At 47.8% G+C, this 17,951-nt stretch overlaps 1 protein-coding gene across 1 annotated transcript in view; it reads right to left on the reverse strand.

The window, feature by feature from the left end:
- Positions 1-17,951, reverse strand: part of LOC139407463 (multiple EGF-like-domains 11) — a 265,679-nt gene that overhangs the window by 78,183 nt on the left and 169,545 nt on the right. Inside the window, exons 8-9 of the mRNA XM_071151258.1 lie at positions 14,788-14,962; positions 2,006-2,126 (exon numbers count right to left, since the gene is read on the reverse strand). Coding sequence (XP_071007359.1) covers positions 2,006-2,126; positions 14,788-14,962 — 296 coding nt within the window. The remainder of the gene's footprint in view (positions 1-2,005; positions 2,127-14,787; positions 14,963-17,951) is intronic.

Below are 17,951 nucleotides of genomic sequence, written 5' to 3' on the forward strand. Positions count from 1 at the left end.
TGAGTCAGTCTGTTGTATTAGCTATGTCCCCTGGATGAGTCAGTCCGTTGTATAAACTATGTCCCCTGGGTGAGTCAGTCTGTTGTATGAACTCTGTACCCTGGATGAGTCAGTCTGTTGTATAAACTCTGTCCCCTGGATGAGTCAGTCTGTTGTATGAGCTATGTCCCCTGGGTGAGTCAGTCTGTTGTAGGAGCTATGTCCCCTGGGTGAGTCAGTCCGTTGTATTAGCTATGTCCCCTGGGTGAGTCAGTCTGTTGTATAAACTCTGTCCCCTGGGTGAGTCAGTCCGTTGTATTAGCTATGTCCCCTGGGTGAGTCAGTCCGTTGTATTAGCTATGTCCCCTGGGTGAGTCAGTCCGTTGTATTAGCTATGTCCCCTGGGTGAGTCAGTCCGTTGTATTAGCTATGTCCCCTGGGTGAGTCAGTCCGTTGTAGGAGCTATGTCCCCTGGGTGAGTCAGTCTGTTGTATTAGCTATGTCCCCTGGGTGAGTCAGTCCGTTGTAGGAGCTATGTCCCCTGGGTGAGTCAGTCCGTTGTAGGAGCTATGTCCCCTGGGTCAGTCAGTCTGTTGTATTAGCTATGTCCCCTGGGTGAGTCAGTCCGTTGTATTAGCTATGTCCCCTGGGTGAGTCAGTCTGTTGTAGGAGCTATGTCCCCTGGGTGAGTCAGTCTGTTGTATAAACTCTGTCCCCTGGGAGAGTCAGTCTGTTGTATAAACTCTGTCCCCTGGATGAGTCAGTCTGTTGTATAAACTCTGTCCCCTGGGCGAGTCAGTCTGTTGTATGAGCTATGTCCCCTGGGTGAGTCAGTCTGTTGTAGGAGCTATGTCCCCTGGGTGAGTCAGTCCGTTGTATTAGCTATGTCCCCTGGGTGAGTCAGTCCGTTGTATTAGCTATGTCCCCTGGGTGAGTCAGTCCGTTGTATTAGCTATGTCCCCTGGGTGAGTCAGTCCGTTGTAGGAGCTATGTCCCCTGGGTGAGTCAGTCTGTTGTATTAGCTATGTCCCCTGGGTGAGTCAGTCCGTTGTAGGAGCTATGTCCCCTGGGTGAGTCAGTCCGTTGTAGGAGCTATGTCCCCTGGGTCAGTCAGTCTGTTGTATTAGCTATGTCCCCTGGGTGAGTCAGTCCGTTGTATTAGCTATGTCCCCTGGGTGAGTCAGTCTGTTGTAGGAGCTATGTCCCCTGGGTGAGTCAGTCTGTTGTATAAACTCTGTCCCTGGGTGAGTCAGTCCGTTGTAGGAGCTATGTCCCCTGGGTGAGTCAGTTCGTTGTATTAGCTATGTCCCCTGGGTGAGTCAGTCCGTTGTAGGAGCTATGTCCCCTGGGTGAGTCAGTCCGTTGTATTAGCTATGTCCCCTGGGTGAGTCAGTCCGTTGTATTAGCTATGTCCCCTGGGTGAGTCAGTCCGTTGTAGGAGCTATGTCCCCTGGGTGAGTCAGTCCGTTGTAGGAGCTATGTCCCCTGGGTCAGTCAGTCCGTTGTATTAGCTATGTCCCCTGGGTGAGTCAGTCCGTTGTATTAGCTATGTCCCCTGGGTGAGTCAGTCTGTTGTATTAGCTATGTCCCCTGGGTGAGTCAGTCTGTTGTATTAGCTATGTCCCCTGGGTGAGTCAGTCCGTTGTAGGAGCTATGTCCCCTGGGTGAGTCAGTCCGTTGTATTAGCTATGTCCCCTGGGTGAGTCAGTCCGTTGTATTAGCTATGTCCCCTGGGTGAGTCAGTAAGTTGTATTAGCTATGTCCCCTGGGTGAGTCAGTCCGTTGTAGGAGCTATGTCCCCTGGGTGAGTCAGTCCGTTGTATTAGCTATGTCCCCTGGGTTAGTCAGTCCGTTGTATTAGCTATGTCCCCTTGGTGAGTCAGTCCGTTGTATTAACTATGTCCCCTGGGTGAGTCAGTCCGTTGTAGGAGCTATGTCTCCTTGGTGAGTCAGTCCGTTGTATTAGCTATGTCCCCTGGGTGAGTCAGTCTGTTGTATGAGCTATGTCCCCTGGGGTGTACTGTACCTTCTCTGCAGCTACAGGATCCATCGATGGGGGAGCAGGGGGCATGGTTATGACAGGAGCAGGTAGAGGAGCAACTAGGACCGTATAGCCCCGGAGGACATAGAGAAGAGCAGTCATCTCCCTGGAGGAGGAGGGGAGAGGGAGGATAGGAGACAGGAAGAGGAGTTAGTTAGAAAACTTGAGTAGCAACTAGGACCGTAGAAGCCCTCGAAGACACCAGAGCATCATCTAAGAACATCACAGTGACATGTGTCTACTGTGATCACTAGTCTCCCATTTCATATGCCATTTAAGTGGAGCTGCGAGGTTCACAGACCGGGGAGTTCAATCCTTTGTGTGGATAGGCCAGAAAATGTGACGTGTCGCTCCCTATGCAAATGCGGTGTCAGATAGCACATACTGCACTTCAGAGGAGAGCGGAGAACAGCATGCGAAGTGGGACAAACAGAACTGTCCCAGAGTGCACAGCAATTGATGCTGCGCCATTCACAGAGCCCTCCGTACACAAAAATGTTGGTTGGAACCAATCAAAATGGCAAGATACCTCCAACAGAGGTCTGAATGTATATGAATATCTTTAATATGTTTCATATCATATCAGTATCATTAGCTTTTAAAAACAATTAAATCTGTTTTCTTTTATCATATTTTTTGGACGAGAGAGAGAGGCTATCTCTCTGTTCCTGTAAGTGAGGAGGATATTCACCTTTCTTTCATTGAATGTTTTCAGAATTTATCTGCGGATAATCGTCGAAAAGCCTACCTGTATGCAAATTAGGTGAGTCAAATAAACGGGCTCTCTTACCGATGCGATTCGGTTGGCTACTGACGAGCCACTCTCTTACCGATGCGATTCGGTTGGCTACTGACGAGTCACTCTCTTACCGATGCGATTCGGTTGGCTACTGACGAGCCACTCTCTTACCGATGCGATTCGGTTGGCTACTGACGAGCCACTTTCTTACCGATGCGATTCGGTTGGCTACTGACGAGTCACTCTCTTACCGATGCGATTCGGTTGGCTACTGACGAGCCACTCTCTTACCGATGCGATTCGGTTGGCTACTGATGAGTCACTCTCTTACCGATGCGATTCGGTTGGCTACTGACGAGCCACTCTCTTACCGATGCGATTCGGTTGGCTACTGACGAGTCACTCTCTTACCGATGCGATTCGGTTGGCTACCGACGAGTCACTCTCTTACCGATGCGATTCGGTTGGCTACTGACGAGCCACTCTCTTACCGATGCGATTCGGTTGGCTACTAACGAGTCACTCTCTTACCGATGCGATTCGGTTGGCTACTGACGAGCCACTTTCTTACCGATGCGATTCGGTTGGCTACTGACGAGCCACTCTCTTACCGATGCGATTCGGTTGGCTACTGACGAGTCACTCTCTTACCGATGCGATTCGGTTGGCTACTGACGAGTCACTCTCTTACCGATGCGATTCGGTTGGCTACTGACGAGTCACTCTCTTACCGATGCGATTCGGTTGGCTACTGACGAGCCACTCTCTTACCGATGCGATTCGGTTGGCTACTGACGAGCCACTCTCTTACCGATGCGATTCGGTTGGCTACTGACGAGTCACTCTCTTACCGATGCGATTCGGTTGGCTACTGACGAGCCACTCTCTTACCGATGCAATTCGGTTGGCTACTGACGAGCCACTTTCTTACCGATGCGATTCGGTTGGCTACTGACGAGTCACTCTCTTACCGATGCGATTCTGTTGGCTACTGACGAGTCACTCTCTTACCGATGCGATTCGGTTGGCTACTGACGAGTCACTCTCTTACCGATGCGATTCGGTTGGCTACTGACGAGCCACTCTCTTACCGATGCGATTCGGTTGGCTACTGACGAGTCACTCTCTTACCGATGCGATTCGGTTGGCTACTGACGAGCCACTCTCTTACCGATGCGATTCGGTTGGCTACTGACGAGTCACTCTCTTACCGATGCGATTCGGTTGGCTACTGACGAGCCACTCTCTTACCGATGCGATTCGGTTGGCTACTGACGAGCCACTCTCTTACCGATGCGATTCGGTTGGCTACTGACGAGTCACTCTCTTACCGATGCGATTCGGTTGGCTACTGACGAGTCACTCTCTTACCGATGCGATTCGGTTGGCTACTGACGAGCCACTCTCTTACCGATGCGATTCGGTTGGCTACTGACGAGCCACTCTCTTACCGATGCGATTCGGTTGGCTACTGACGAGTCACTCTCTTACCGATGCGATTCGGTTGGCTACTGACGAGTCACTCTCTTACCGATGCGATTCGGTTGGCTACTGACGAGTCACTCTCTTACCGATGCGATTCGGTTGGCTACTGACGAGCCACTCTCTTACCGATGCGATTCGGTTGGCTACTGACGAGCCACTCTCTTACCGATGCGATTCGGTTGGCTACTGACGAGCCACTCTCTTACCGATGCGATTCGGTTGGCTACTGACGAGTCACTCTCTTTACCGATGCGATTCGGTTGGCTACTGACGAGTCACTCTCTTACCGATGCGATTCGGTTGGCTACTGACGAGTCACTCTCTTACCGATGCGATTCGGTTGGCTACTGACGAGTCACTCTCTTACCGATGCGATTCGGTTGGCTACCGACGAGTCACTCTCTTACCGATGCGATTCGGTTGGCTACTGACGAGTCACTCTCTTACCGATGCGATTCGGTTGGCTACTGACGAGTCACTCTCTTACCGATGCGATCCGGTTGGCTACTGACGAGTCACTCTCTTACCGATGCGATTCGGTTGGCTACTGACGAGTCACTCTCTTACCGATGCGATTCGGTTGGCTACTGACGAGTCACTCTCTTACCGATGCGATTCGGTTGGCTACTGACGAGTCACTCTCTTACCGATGCGATTCGGTTGGCTACTGACGAGTCACTCTCTTACCGATGCGATTCGGTTGGCTACTGAAGAGCCACTCTCTTCAACGTCACTGTCTGGCAAGTCCTCATGGACTTCATATGGAAAAATACCAACAAGATCTTTAGTTCACTAGCCATACCATGAACATACTGTAGAACTATCTATGTTGTACGATTGGTGAATGGATATGAGACGGGCTTTATCCAGTCAGTTTGACACCAAACTAGTTGAAGCTGATTCACTGATTCACTGATTCACTGATTCACTGATTCACTGATTCACTGATTCACTGCTTTCAATCAAAGCACAGTAAACCTATTCAACAACACTTTGTGGCTGCATATTGAAACCCATGAAACAAAATAATCTGTCAGAAAACATTGGGACTCATCGTTGCCACATTATTATGCAAATTGACTCACAGAAACGACGGAGGAGCAGCATGCTCTCTCCCGCCGTATAAAGAAATTTTGACTGCAACGATGAGAAATAGCCCAGTTCATTTAAATGGAAAAAGGACCCGGCTGAAAATTTGGCTGTAACCGGTTGTGTAGCCAACAGGTGGCGCTGGTGGAAAACACGCCTCCACTCCTCCATCCCTCCACTCCTACACCCCTCCACTCCTCCACTCCTCCACTCCTCCATCCCTCCACTCCTCCATCCCTCCATCCCTCCATCCCTCCACTCCTCCACTCCTCCACCCCTCCACCCCTCCATCCCTCCACTCCTCCATCCCTCCACTCCTCCATCCCTCCACCCCTCCACCCGGTCCTCTCCTCTGTAGTCACACCAGGCCAGCATCATTATAATTCCTCTGCTTTAAAATGGCTGAGCACAGCAGCACCTATAAAGATCCCCCCTCTCTCTCTCTCTCTTTCTCTCAGCCCTGATGATCATAGCCCTGTGTCTCTGGGTCCCCTCCCCTCCATCTCTCTCTCTCCTCTCTCTTCTCTGTCCTGAGTGACAGCTGACAGTATGATTTAGAGTACTAATTAGCGCCATAGAAGAGTCCTGTGTGTCTGGGGACTCCCTCCTCACTCCGACTCGCCCCTGAGCCTCCTCTGTGCCTCTCCTCACCGGGACTTTGCTCTGTCTGCTACCCAGCTGTCAGCTCAGCACTGTGTGTGTCCGCTCATCTTGACAGAGTTTAAACGGAGGACTGGACGCCAGGGGCAGAACATGGTGTATCTTTAAGGGTCTCTCCTCTCATCTTCCTCCTCCTCTCCCCTTCCTCCTCCTCTCCTCCTCCTCCCCTTCCTCCTCCTCCTCCCTCCACCTCCTCCTCCCCTCCTCTCCCCTTCCTCCTCCTCTCCCTGTCCTTCTCCTCCCTCCACCTCCTCCTCCCCTCCTCTCTCTCTCCTTCCTCCTCCTCTCCCCTTCCTCCTCCTCTCCCCTTCCTTCTCCTCCTCCCTCCACCTCATCCTCCCCTCCTCTCCCCTTCCTCCTCCTCTCCCCTTCCTTCTCCTCCCCTCCTCTCCCCTTCCTCCTCCTCTCCCTTTCCTTCTCCACTCCGCCACCTCCTCCTCCCTCCACCTCCTCCTCCTCCTCCTCTCCCCTTCCTCCTCCTCTCCCCTTCCTTCTCCTCTCCTCCTCCTCTTCCTCCCTCCACCTCCTCCTCCTCCGCCTCCCCTCCCTCCTCCTCTCCCTTTCCTTCTCCTCTCCTCCTCCTCCTCCCCCTCCACCTCTCCCCTTCCTCCTCCTCTCCCCTTCCTTCTCCTCTCCTCCTCCTCCTCCTCAGCCTCGCCTCCTCCTCTCCTCTTCCTCCTCCTCTCCCCTTCCTCCTCCTCTCCTCCTCTCCCCTTCCACCTCCTCTCCCCTTCCTTCTCCTCCCCTCCTCCTCCTCTCCTCCTCCTCCTCTCCCCTTCCTCCTCCTCTCCCCTTCCTCCTCCTCTCCCCTTCCTTATCCTCCCCTCCTCCTCCTCTCCCCTTCCTCCTCCTCTCCCTTTCCTTTTCCACTCCTCCTCCACCTCCTCCCTCCACCTCCTCCTCCTCTCCCCTTCCTCTTCCTCTCCCCTTCTTCCTCCTCCTCCTCCCTCCACCTCCTCCTCCGCCTCCCCTCCTCCTCTCCCCTTCCTTCTCCTCTCCTCCCTCCTGCTCCTCCCTCCACCTCCTCCTCTCCTCCTCCCCCTCCACCTCCCCTCTCCACCTCCTCCTCCTCCTTCTCCTCCTCCCTCCTCCTCCCTCCTCCTCCCTCCTCCTCCTCCTCCCTCCACCTCCCCCCCTCCACCTACTCCACCTCCCCCCTCCACCTCCTCCTCTCCTCCTCCCCCCTCCACCTCCTCCACCTCCTCTCTCCACCTCCTCCTCCTCCTCCTCCTCCTCTCCTCCTCCCTTCTCCTCCCTCCTCCTCCTCCTCCCTCCACCTCCCCCCCTCCACCTCCTCCTCCTCCTCCTCCTCCCCCCTACACCTCCTTCTCTCCTCCTCTCCTCCTCTTCCTCCTCCTCCACCTCCCCCCCACACCTCCTCCTCCTCCTCTCTTCCTCCTCCTCTCCTCCTCTCTCTCTTCCCTTGGCGGCCTACATGAAAGCTTCGGTCTGGGAATGACACTTTTATCAATCAGTTCACAGTAGCCTTTGTTCTGTTCTCAAAATGACGGTTTTAATACTGCTAACAATGGCACTTCTACTCTGTTCCCGTTGTTATCTAAGGGCTGAGAGGAGAGGGGGTGTGGTGACGGGAGGAAGAGAAGGAGAAATCAGAGGAAGAGGAAGAAGAAGAAGAAGTGGAGGAGATGGAGGATAAGGAGGTGGATGAGGAGGAGGTGGAGGAGAAGGAGGTGCAGGTGGAGGAGAAGAAGGTGGAGGAGGAGGAGGTAGAGGAGGAGAAGGAGGTGGGGGTAGAGGAGAAGGAGGTGAAGTAGAAGGAGGTGGATGAGGAGGAGAAGGAGGTGGCGGTAGAGGAGGAGGTAGAGGAGGAGGTGGAAGAGAAGGAGGTGTAAGAGGAGGAGGTGGAAGAGAAGGAGTTGGAGGAGGATGTGGAAGGATGTGGAGGAGGAGAAGGTGGTGGAAGAGGAGGAGGTAGAGGAGAAGGAGGTGGAAGAGGAGGAGGTGGAAGAGAAGGTGGAAGAGGAGGAGGTGGAAGAGAAGGAGGTGGAAGAGGAGGAGGTGGAAGAGAAGGAGTTGGAGGAGGATGTGGAGGAGGAGAAAGAAGAGACATGGCGAAGTGGAAGAAGAGGAGGGAGGTTTCAGCTCAGGGTCAATGTCCTGCTCAAGGGCACGTTGACAGATCTCCCACCAGGCTAATAAATAAATAAATAAATAATACAATAAATTATATTCCCCACAAGAACCCCCCCAACCAGAAAGAACTAAAGAGAAGAAAGAAAAAGACTGAAAAAAACAGCAAACAACAAGCACATTTTGTTGTTATAAATAAATACATTTAAAACAAAGGACATCAAGGACAACTGAAATCATAACAGCAATGCCAACTATATATGTTTGTGTGCATGTCTGGCACTATTACATGTGTGTGTGTGTTCTTGCATGTGTTTATTTGAATGAGAGTGTGTGTACATGCATGTGTGTGTTCTTGTGTTCAAACACCTGCACGGCATCAGCCTCAGGCAAACTGACATTAGTTGTAAAAACACACTGTCCCTCAAAACACACTGTCCCTCAAAACACACTGTCCCTCAAAACACACTGTCCCTCAAAACACACTGCCCCTCAAAACACACTGTCCCTCAAAACACACTGTCCCTCAAAACACACTGCCCCTCAAAACACACTGCCCCTCAAAACACACTGTCCCTCAAAACACACTGCCCCTCAAAACACACTGTCCCTCAAAACACACTGCCCCTCAAAACACACTGTCCCTCAAAACACACTGCCCCTCAAAACACACTGCCCCTCAAAACACACTGTCCCTCAAAACACACTGTCCCTCAAAACACACTGTCCCTCAAAACACACTGTCCCTCAAAACACACTGTCCCTCAAAACACACTGCCCCTCAAAACACACTGTCCCTCAAAACACACTGCCCCTCAAAACACACTGCCCCTCAAAACACACTGCCCCTCAAAACACACTGCCCCTCAAAACACACTGTCCCTCAAAACACACTGTCCCTCAAAACACACTGCCCCTCAAAACACACTGTCCCTCAAAACACACTGTCCCTCAAAACACACTGTCCCTCAGAGTCATTCAAATGTACTTTTTATTATGTTTTATTTTGCTTTTATTTATTTACTTTTATCTTTGACCATCATTCTCTCTCTCACACAGCAACTCCACTCCCACTTGTCTCCAATTCCACATACCAGCCCTCTGCTTCCCTCAGCCCATCCCATCTATCTCTGCTGGCCACCCTCAGCCCATCCCATCTATCTCTGCTGGTCACCCTCAGCCCATCCCACCTATCTCTGCTGGTCACCCTCAGCCCATCCCACCTATCTCTGCTGGCCACCCTCAGCCCATCCCATCTATCTCTGCTGGACACCCTCAGCCCATCCCATCTATCTCTGCTGGCCACCCTCAGCCCATCCCATCTATCTCTGCTGGACACCCTCAGCCCATCCCATCTATCTCTGCTGGCCACCCTCAGCCCATCCCATCTATCTCTGCTGGTCACCCTCAGCCCATCCCATCTATCTCTGCTGGTCACCCTCAGCCCATCCCACCTATCTCTGCTGGTCACCCTCAGCCCATCCCACCTATCTCTGCTGGCCACCCTCAGCCCATCCCACCTATCTCTGCTGGTCACCCTCAGCCCATTCCACCTATCTCTGCTGGTCACCCTCAGCCCATCCCACCTATCTCTGCTGGCCACCCTCAGCCCATCCCATCTATCTCTGCTGGACACCCTCAGCCCATCCCATCTATCTCTGCTGGCCACCCTCAGCCCATCCCATCTATCTCTGCTGGTCACCCTCAGCCCATCCCATCTATCTCTTCTGGTCACCCTCAGCCCATCCCACCTATCTCTGCTGGTCACCCTCAGCCCATCCCACCTATCTCTGCTGGCCACCCTCAGCCCATCCCATCTATCTCTGCTGGTCACCCTCAGCCCATCCCACCTATCTCTGCTGGTCACCCTCAGCCCATCCCACCTATCTCTGCTGGCCACCCTCAGCCCATCCCATCTATCTCTGCTGGACACCCTCAGCCCATCCCATCTATCTCTGCTGGCCACCCTCAGCCCATCCCATCTATCTCTGCTGGCCACCCTCATCCCATCCCATCTATCTCTGCTGGTCACCCTCAGCCCATCCCATCTATCTCTGCTGGCCACCCTCAGCCCATCCCATCTATCTCTGCTGGTCACCCTCAGCCCATCCCATCTATCTCTGCTGGTCACCCTCAGCCCATCCCATCTACCACTTCAGGTTTCTATGCAACACATATCTTTCAACTATGCTGTGATGTTTAACATACAATTTCAATCTATCTAATCGAATAGAATCCACCGATTGTGAGTTGAAGATAAATACTTTTATTAAGAGTATTAGTATATTAGTAATTGACTGACCCAGTCTCTCCAGATCTCCTAACAGTACTATTTCTAGGGTCAATTTTAGATCAATGCTATGCATTTTCAGCCATTCCTGAACCTGAGACCAGAAACAGGCTACCTGAGGGCAATACCAAAATAAATGGTCTATTGATTCTGTATCCTCACAACAAAATCTGCAGAGCTTCGATGATTTTATGCCCCAAATATTCAACATTTTGTTGGTGGCAAGAATTCTATACAATCATTTTAGCTGAAAAGCACGAAGTCTTGAATCTTGTGGTGTTTTATATATTAACTCATACCATGGAATCGGTACATCAAACATCGCTTCCCAACTATTTTGCAATCTGTATGGCACAGCTGTCAACATCCTGGTCCTCAAATGAAACTGGTGTACTTTCCTATTTATGCTATTTTTATTCCTCTGCCAGTTTTTGATCATTTATATTGGGCAGACAGGCCAGTTCCCTACCTCCTCCTGCTGCCACCTGCCTCCTCAATTTTGGGGGTAATCAATTGGTTGCACTTTTGGATTGAGCTGTACAATTCTGATAACTCCATGAAGGACATAACTCTGCCATTCCAATTTACAATATCATTTAAGAACAAAATACCCTTTTCAATAAATACAGGTATTTTATCAACCAGCACATTTGAGTTCAGCCATAATATGTGTTACAATATTTGTTCTATCTTTTCAGGGGGATGAAATTGAAATTGTAGCCAGCTCTGCTATGCTTGTTTGAAAAAAAAGAGAGATACTTTGAAAAAAGTATAATTTTCAATTAATCGAGAGACATGACAATTTGCACAAAGGCAGTAAAACTTTTGAATAAGTGAAGCTTTTAGAGAGAGGTTTAGTGCTTTTATATTTAATAATCTCAACCCACCTTGTTCATATTCAGTATATAGGCACGTTTTATCTTGTTTATTTATTTTGGGGGGTTTAGAGTCCAAGATAAAGCGAAATATTTTTTTTTGCTCATTTGATTTGAAAAAATGAATGATCAGGAGTAGGCAGCATCATGAATAAGTGAGTAAACTGAGATATGACTAAGGAGTTCATTAGGGCAATTTTTCCCATAAATAGACAGGTATTTACATCACCATGGTTGCAGGATCTTGTCTATTTTTTACAAGTTTTCTATTGAAGAGCTCATTTATATATGTTGTGATATAAATACCAATTATGTCAACTTCACCATCAGCGCTTTTTTTACCTGCAGGGTAATGTAAAAGTTTTTTTTTTAAAGATCCAATACGTAATATCATAATTAGGTTTTAGTCCAGAGTCGGCAGAATAGTTATCTGGATCATCAATGAGACATTGATTTGTTATATCTGGAGTACTTCTCCTGTCCTATTCGGTGTCCTGTGTGAATCTAAGTGTGCGTTCTCTAATTCTCTCCTTCTCTCTTTCTCTCTCTCGGAGGACCTGAGCCCTAGGACCATGCCCCAGGACTACCTGACATGATGACTCCTTGCTGTCCCCAGTCCACCTGGCCGTGCTGCTGCTCCAGTTTCAACTGACCTGAGCCCTAGGACCATGCCCCAGGACTACCTGACATGATGACTCCTTGCTGTCCCCAGTCCACCTGACCGTGCTGCTGCTCCAGTTTCAACTGTTCTGTTTCTTCCTAGGTTTTGGCCTTTCTAGGGAGTTTTTCCTAGCCACCGTGCTTCTACATCTGTATTGCTTGCTGTTTGGGGTTTTAGGCTGGGTTTCTGTACAGCACTTTGAGATATCAGCTGATGTACGAAGGGCTATATAAATACATTTGATTTGATTTGATTTGATGTGCTAGCGTCCCACATATCCCAGAGAGATTAATGAGACATTGCAGGGACTTGAGGACTTATTATAAAACCTGAGTCATCGACATACATGGACACCTTTGGTTTTAAGCCTTGGATTTCTAATCCTCTAATGTTGTCATTGGATTTGGTTTTAATAGCTAGCATTTCGATGGACATAATGAATAGATATGGTGACAGCGGACACCCCTGTTTAACTCCTCTTGACAATTCAAAACTCTCTGAGAAGTAGCCATTATTTACTATTTTACACCTGGGGTTGCTATACATTATTTTTACCCATTTTATAAGAGAATTACCAAAATTGAAAAAATATATATCCAGGCATTTATGAATAAATCCAGTCTTACTTTATCAAAATCCTTTTCAAAATCCCCTATAAATACCATTCCTGGCTTCTTATATGTTTCATGATGTTCTATTATTTCTAGTAGTTGTCGTATATTATCATCCGTGTACGATATATATCGTAAAAAACCTGTTTGATCAGGATGAACAATACCTGCTAAAACTCTTTTAATTTTGAGTGCAATGCATTTCGCTAGAATTTTTGCATCACAACATTGAAGTGTAAGGGGCCTCCAGGTTTTTAGATAGACTGGGTCTTTATATATTTCCATCTGGGTCTTGTTTTAATAATAGAGATATCAGACCTTCCTGCTGAGTACCTGACAGACTACCATTTCTATAGGAGTAGATAAAACAATCTAACAATGGAGCTTTTAGTGTATCAAAAAATACTTGATATACCTCTACCGGTATGACATCAAGCCCTGGGGTTTTTCCAGACTAAAAAAGTTATTCCTCTGTAACTTGGCCTTTGAATACGTTTCCTACAACTTATCTTGTATCTCTGTAATATAGTTTTTATTGCTGTCTACCTGTTCTATTAGTTCATGGATTCCCTTGTTAGTCTTGGCTCTTTAGCCAGAAACTGCTTTTTTATTATTGATGAATATTGAATTGAATGACCCCTGAAGATACATTTAAAGGTATACCAAACAATAAGGTGATTTACTGAACCAATATTAAACTGGAAAAATTCATTTATAAATGATTTTGTCTTAGTTAAAAATAATTTGTCCTCCACTAAACTTTGATTATATTTCCAATATCCCTGTCCACGTGGAAAATCTATGACAGTTATGTGAAGGCCAATTAGATGATGATCTGATCGCATTCTGTCTCCTATTAAAACTTGTTTAACCTTTGATGCAAGAGAGAAAGAGACAAGAAAGTAGTCAAGATGACTAGCTTGATTAAATCTCCTCCATGTATATCTCACTAGGTCAGGGTTTTTGAGTCTCCAAATATCCACTATTTCTAATGTGTCCATAATATTTGTGATTTCCTTAAGAGCACGGTGATGATAGTTTGTGGAGTGATTACCTTTACTGTCCATTGGGGTACTTAACATTTTCCTATTGGCTTAGCCACAGGGACCCAGATTAATGCTCTGCAGTTGTTTTAGCCACTCAGGGACCTGGGACTACTATAGTGCTTTCCTATTGGCTTAGCCACAGGGACCCAGATTAATGCTCTGCTGTTGTTTTAGCCACTCAGGGACCTGGGACTACTATAGTTCTTTCCTATTGGCTTAGCCACAGGGACCCAGATTAATGCTCTGCAGTTGTTTTAGCCACTCGGGGACCTGGGACTACTATAGTGCTTTCCTATTGGCTTAGCCACAGGGACCCAGATTAATGCTCTGCAGTTGTTTTAGCCACTCGGGGACCTGGGACTACTATAGTGCTTTCCTATTGGCTTAGCCACAGGGACCCAGATTAATGCTCTGCTGTTGTTTTAGCCACTCAGGGACCTGGGACTACTATAGTTCTTTCCTATTGGCTTAGCCACAGGGACGCAGATTAATGCTCTGCTGTTGTTTTAGCCACTCAGGGACCTGGGACTACTATAGTGCTTTCCTATTGGCTTAGCCACAGGGACCCAGATTAATGCTCTGCAGTTGTTTTAGCCACTCAGTGACCTGGGACTACTATAGTGCTTTCCTATTGGCTTAGCCACAGGGACCCAGATTAATGCTCTGCTGTTGTTTTAGCCACTCAGGGACCTGGAACTACTATAGTGCTTTCCTATTGGCTTAGCCACAGGGACCCAGATTAATGCTCTGCAGTTGTTTTAGCCACTCAGGGACCTGGGACTACTATAGTGCTTTCCTATTGGCTTAGCCACAGGGACCCAGATTAATGCTCTGCTGTTGTTTTAGCCACTCAGGGACCTGGGACTACTATAGTTCTTTCCTATTGGCTTAGCCACAGGGACGCAGATTAATGCTCTGCTGTTGTTTTAGCCACTCAGGGACCTGGGACTACTATAGTGCTTTCCTATTGGCTTAGCCACAGGAACCCAGATTAGTGCTCTGCATTTGTTTTAGCCACTCAGAGACCTGGGACTATAATGCTTTCCTATTGGCTTAGCCACAGGGACCCAGATTAATGCTCTGCAGTTGTTTTAGCCACTCAGAGACCTGGGACTATAGTGCTCATCTATTGGGTAAGTGATTTGTGCTACTGGATGGCTAATTGGTCAATCAAAAAGGAGGTCAGCACACCTAGTGGAAGAAGAGGAAGAAGAACTCACCATGTAACCAGGGGCACAGACGCAGGCCCCAGTGACTCCGTGACAGTCGGCCCCGTGGGAACAGCTGCATGGCAACCTGCATCCGTCGCCGTGGTAACCAGGTGGACAGGTCTCGTTGCAGTAGAGCCCCGCCCATCCTGCTGTACAGCTGCACTCACCTGACAAGGGGTGACAGCTAGAGCAGAATCAATAAATCAAATTAATCAATCAACCAACCAATCTAATTAATTAATCAATCAATCAATCTAATCAATCAATCAACCAACAAATCAATCATTCAGTCAATCAGTCGTTTAGTCAATCAGTCAAATGTTATCAGTAAAGCCCTGTCGACATCAAGCAAACATAACCCCAGTAGGCCAAGTTGAGAGATCTGCAGAGAGAGTGAAACAGCGAGCTCCGAGCCGACATCCATCCATCCATCCTCACCAACGTGTTCCTATAGCATCCATCCATCCTGACCAACGTGCTCCTATAGCATCCATCCATACATCCATCCATCCATCCATCCTGACCAACGTGCTCCTATAGCATCCATCCATCCATCCTAACCAACGTGTTCCATCCATCCTGACCAACGTGCTCCTATAGCCATCAGAGGCTCAAGGTCTCCCTTTTATCCTTTACACAGACTGTGATAATGATCATTCTGTTCCAGGACCAGCATCAGACTCTGATGATGATCTTTCTGTTCCAGGACCAGCATCAGACTCTGATGATGATCATTCTGTTCCAGGACCAGCATCAGACTCTGATGATGATCTTTCTGTTCCAGGACCAGCATCAGACTCTGATGATGATCTTTCTGTTCCAGGACCAGCATCAGACTGTGATGATGATCTTTCTGTTCCAGGACCAGCATCAGACTCTGATGATGCTCTTTCTGTTCCAGGACCAGCATCAGACTCTGATGATGATCTTTCTGTTCCAGGACCAGCATCAGACTCTGATGATGATCTTTCTGTTCCAGGACCAGCATCAGACTCTGATGATGATCTTTCTGTTCCAGGACCAGCATCAGACTCTGATGATGATCTTTCTGTTCCAGGACCAGCATCAGACTCTGATGATGATCTTTCTGTTCCAGGACCAGCATCAGACTCTGATGATGCTCTTTCTGTTCCAGGACCAGCATCAGACTCTGATGATGATCTTTCTGTTCCAGGACCAACCAGCATCAGACTCTGATGATGATCTTTCTGTTCCAGGACCAGCATCAGACTCTGATGATGATCTTTCTGTTCCAGGACCAGCATCAGACTCTGATGATGATCTTTCTGTTCCAGGACCAGCATCAGACTCTGATGATGCTCTTTCTGTTCCAGGACCAGCATCAGACTCTGATGATGCTCTTTCTGTTCCAGGACCAGCATCAGAGCATTAGTGCTTCAATTCACCAACATTTCGGTTATTTTTCATTTTTTAAATAGACCCTTATGAAGGCACAGTGAAGCCGAAAACGTTGGTTATTTACCCAATAAATTACCGGGAGTTTATATGTGTGAGTGTGCAACTCTTTCCGTTTTATTCTTTCTTTTTTTAAAGTTTATATTTTAAATTTTTTTAAACAACTAATTGACAAACATCGGTTCAATTATTTGAATTCCATTTTGTTCGTTTTTTTTTCTGTGAGCTCAATGCGCACATTTTACAGTTTCTCTAGAGATACATCAGATCCAGACTGAACTGTGTGATGTTGTAGGGAGTTGTAGTTTCTCTAGAGATACATCAGATCCAGCCTGAACTGTGTGATGTAGTAGGGAGTTGTAGTTTCTCTAGAGATAAATCAGATCCAGCCTGAACTGTGTGATGTAGTAGGGAGTTGTAGTTTCTCTAGAGATAAATCAGATCCAGCCTGAACTGTGTGATGTAGTAGGGAGTTGTAGTTTCTCTAGAGATAAATCAGATCCAGCCTGAACTGTGTGATGTAGTAGGGAGTTGTAGTTTCTCTAGAGATACATCAGATCCAGCCTGAACTGTGTGATGTAGTAGGGAGTTGTAGTTTCTCTAGAGATACATCAGATCCAGCCTGAACTGTGTGATGTAGTAGGGAGTTGTAGTTTCTCTAGAGATACATCAGATCCAGCCTGAACTGTGTGATGTAGTAGGGAGTTGTAGTTTCTCTAGAGATAAATCAGATCCAGCCTGAACTGTGTGATGTAGTAGGGAGTTGTAGTTTCTCTAGAGATACATCAGATCCAGCCTGAACTGTGTGATGTAGTAGGGAGTTGTAGTTTCTCTAGAGATACATCAGATCCAGCCTGAACTGTGTGATGTAGTAGGGAGTTGTAGTTTCTCTAGAGATACATCAGATCCAGCCTGAACTGTGTGATGTAGTAGGGAGTTGTAGTTTCTCTAGAGATACATCAGATCCAGACTGAACTGTGTGATGTAGTAGGGAGTTGTAGTTTCTCTAGAGATACATCAGATCCAGCCTGAACTGTGTGATGTAGTAGGGAGTTGTAGTTTCTCTAGAGATACATCAGATCCAGCCTGAACTGTGTGATGTAGTAGGGAGTTGTAGTTTCTCTAGAGATAAATCAGATCCAGCCTGAACTGTGTGATGTAGTAGGGAGTTGTAGTTTCTCTAGAGATACATCAGATCCAGCCTGAACTGTGTGATGTTGTAGGGAGTTGTAGTTTCTCTAGAGATACATCAGATCCAGCCTGAACTGTGTGATGTAGTAGGGAGTTGTAGTTTCTCTAGAGATAAATCAGATCCAGCCTGAACTGTGTGATGTAGTAGGGAGTTGTAGTTTCTCTAGAGATACATCAGATCCAGCCTGAACTGTGTGATGTAGTAGGGAGTTGTAGTTTCTCTAGAGATACATCAGATCCAGCCTGAACTGTGTGATGTAGTAGGGAGTTGTAGTTTCTCTAGAGATACATCAGATCCAGCCTGAACTGTGTGATGTAGTAGGGAGTTGTAGTTTCTCTAGAGATACATCAGATCCAGACTGAACTGTGTGATGTAGTAGGGAGTTGTAGTTTCTCTAGAGATACATCAGATCCAGCCTGAACTGTGTGATGTAGTAGGGAGTTGTAGTTTCTCTAGAGATAAATCAGACCCAACCTGAACTGTGTGATGTAGTAGGGAGTTGTAGTTTCTCTAGAGATAAATCAGATCCAGCCTGAACTGTGTGATGTAGTAGGGAGTTGTAGTT

This window comes from Oncorhynchus clarkii, chromosome 4 (genome assembly GCF_045791955.1).
Source record: "Oncorhynchus clarkii lewisi isolate Uvic-CL-2024 chromosome 4, UVic_Ocla_1.0, whole genome shotgun sequence".
Lineage (NCBI taxonomy): Eukaryota > Metazoa > Chordata > Actinopteri > Salmoniformes > Salmonidae > Oncorhynchus > Oncorhynchus clarkii.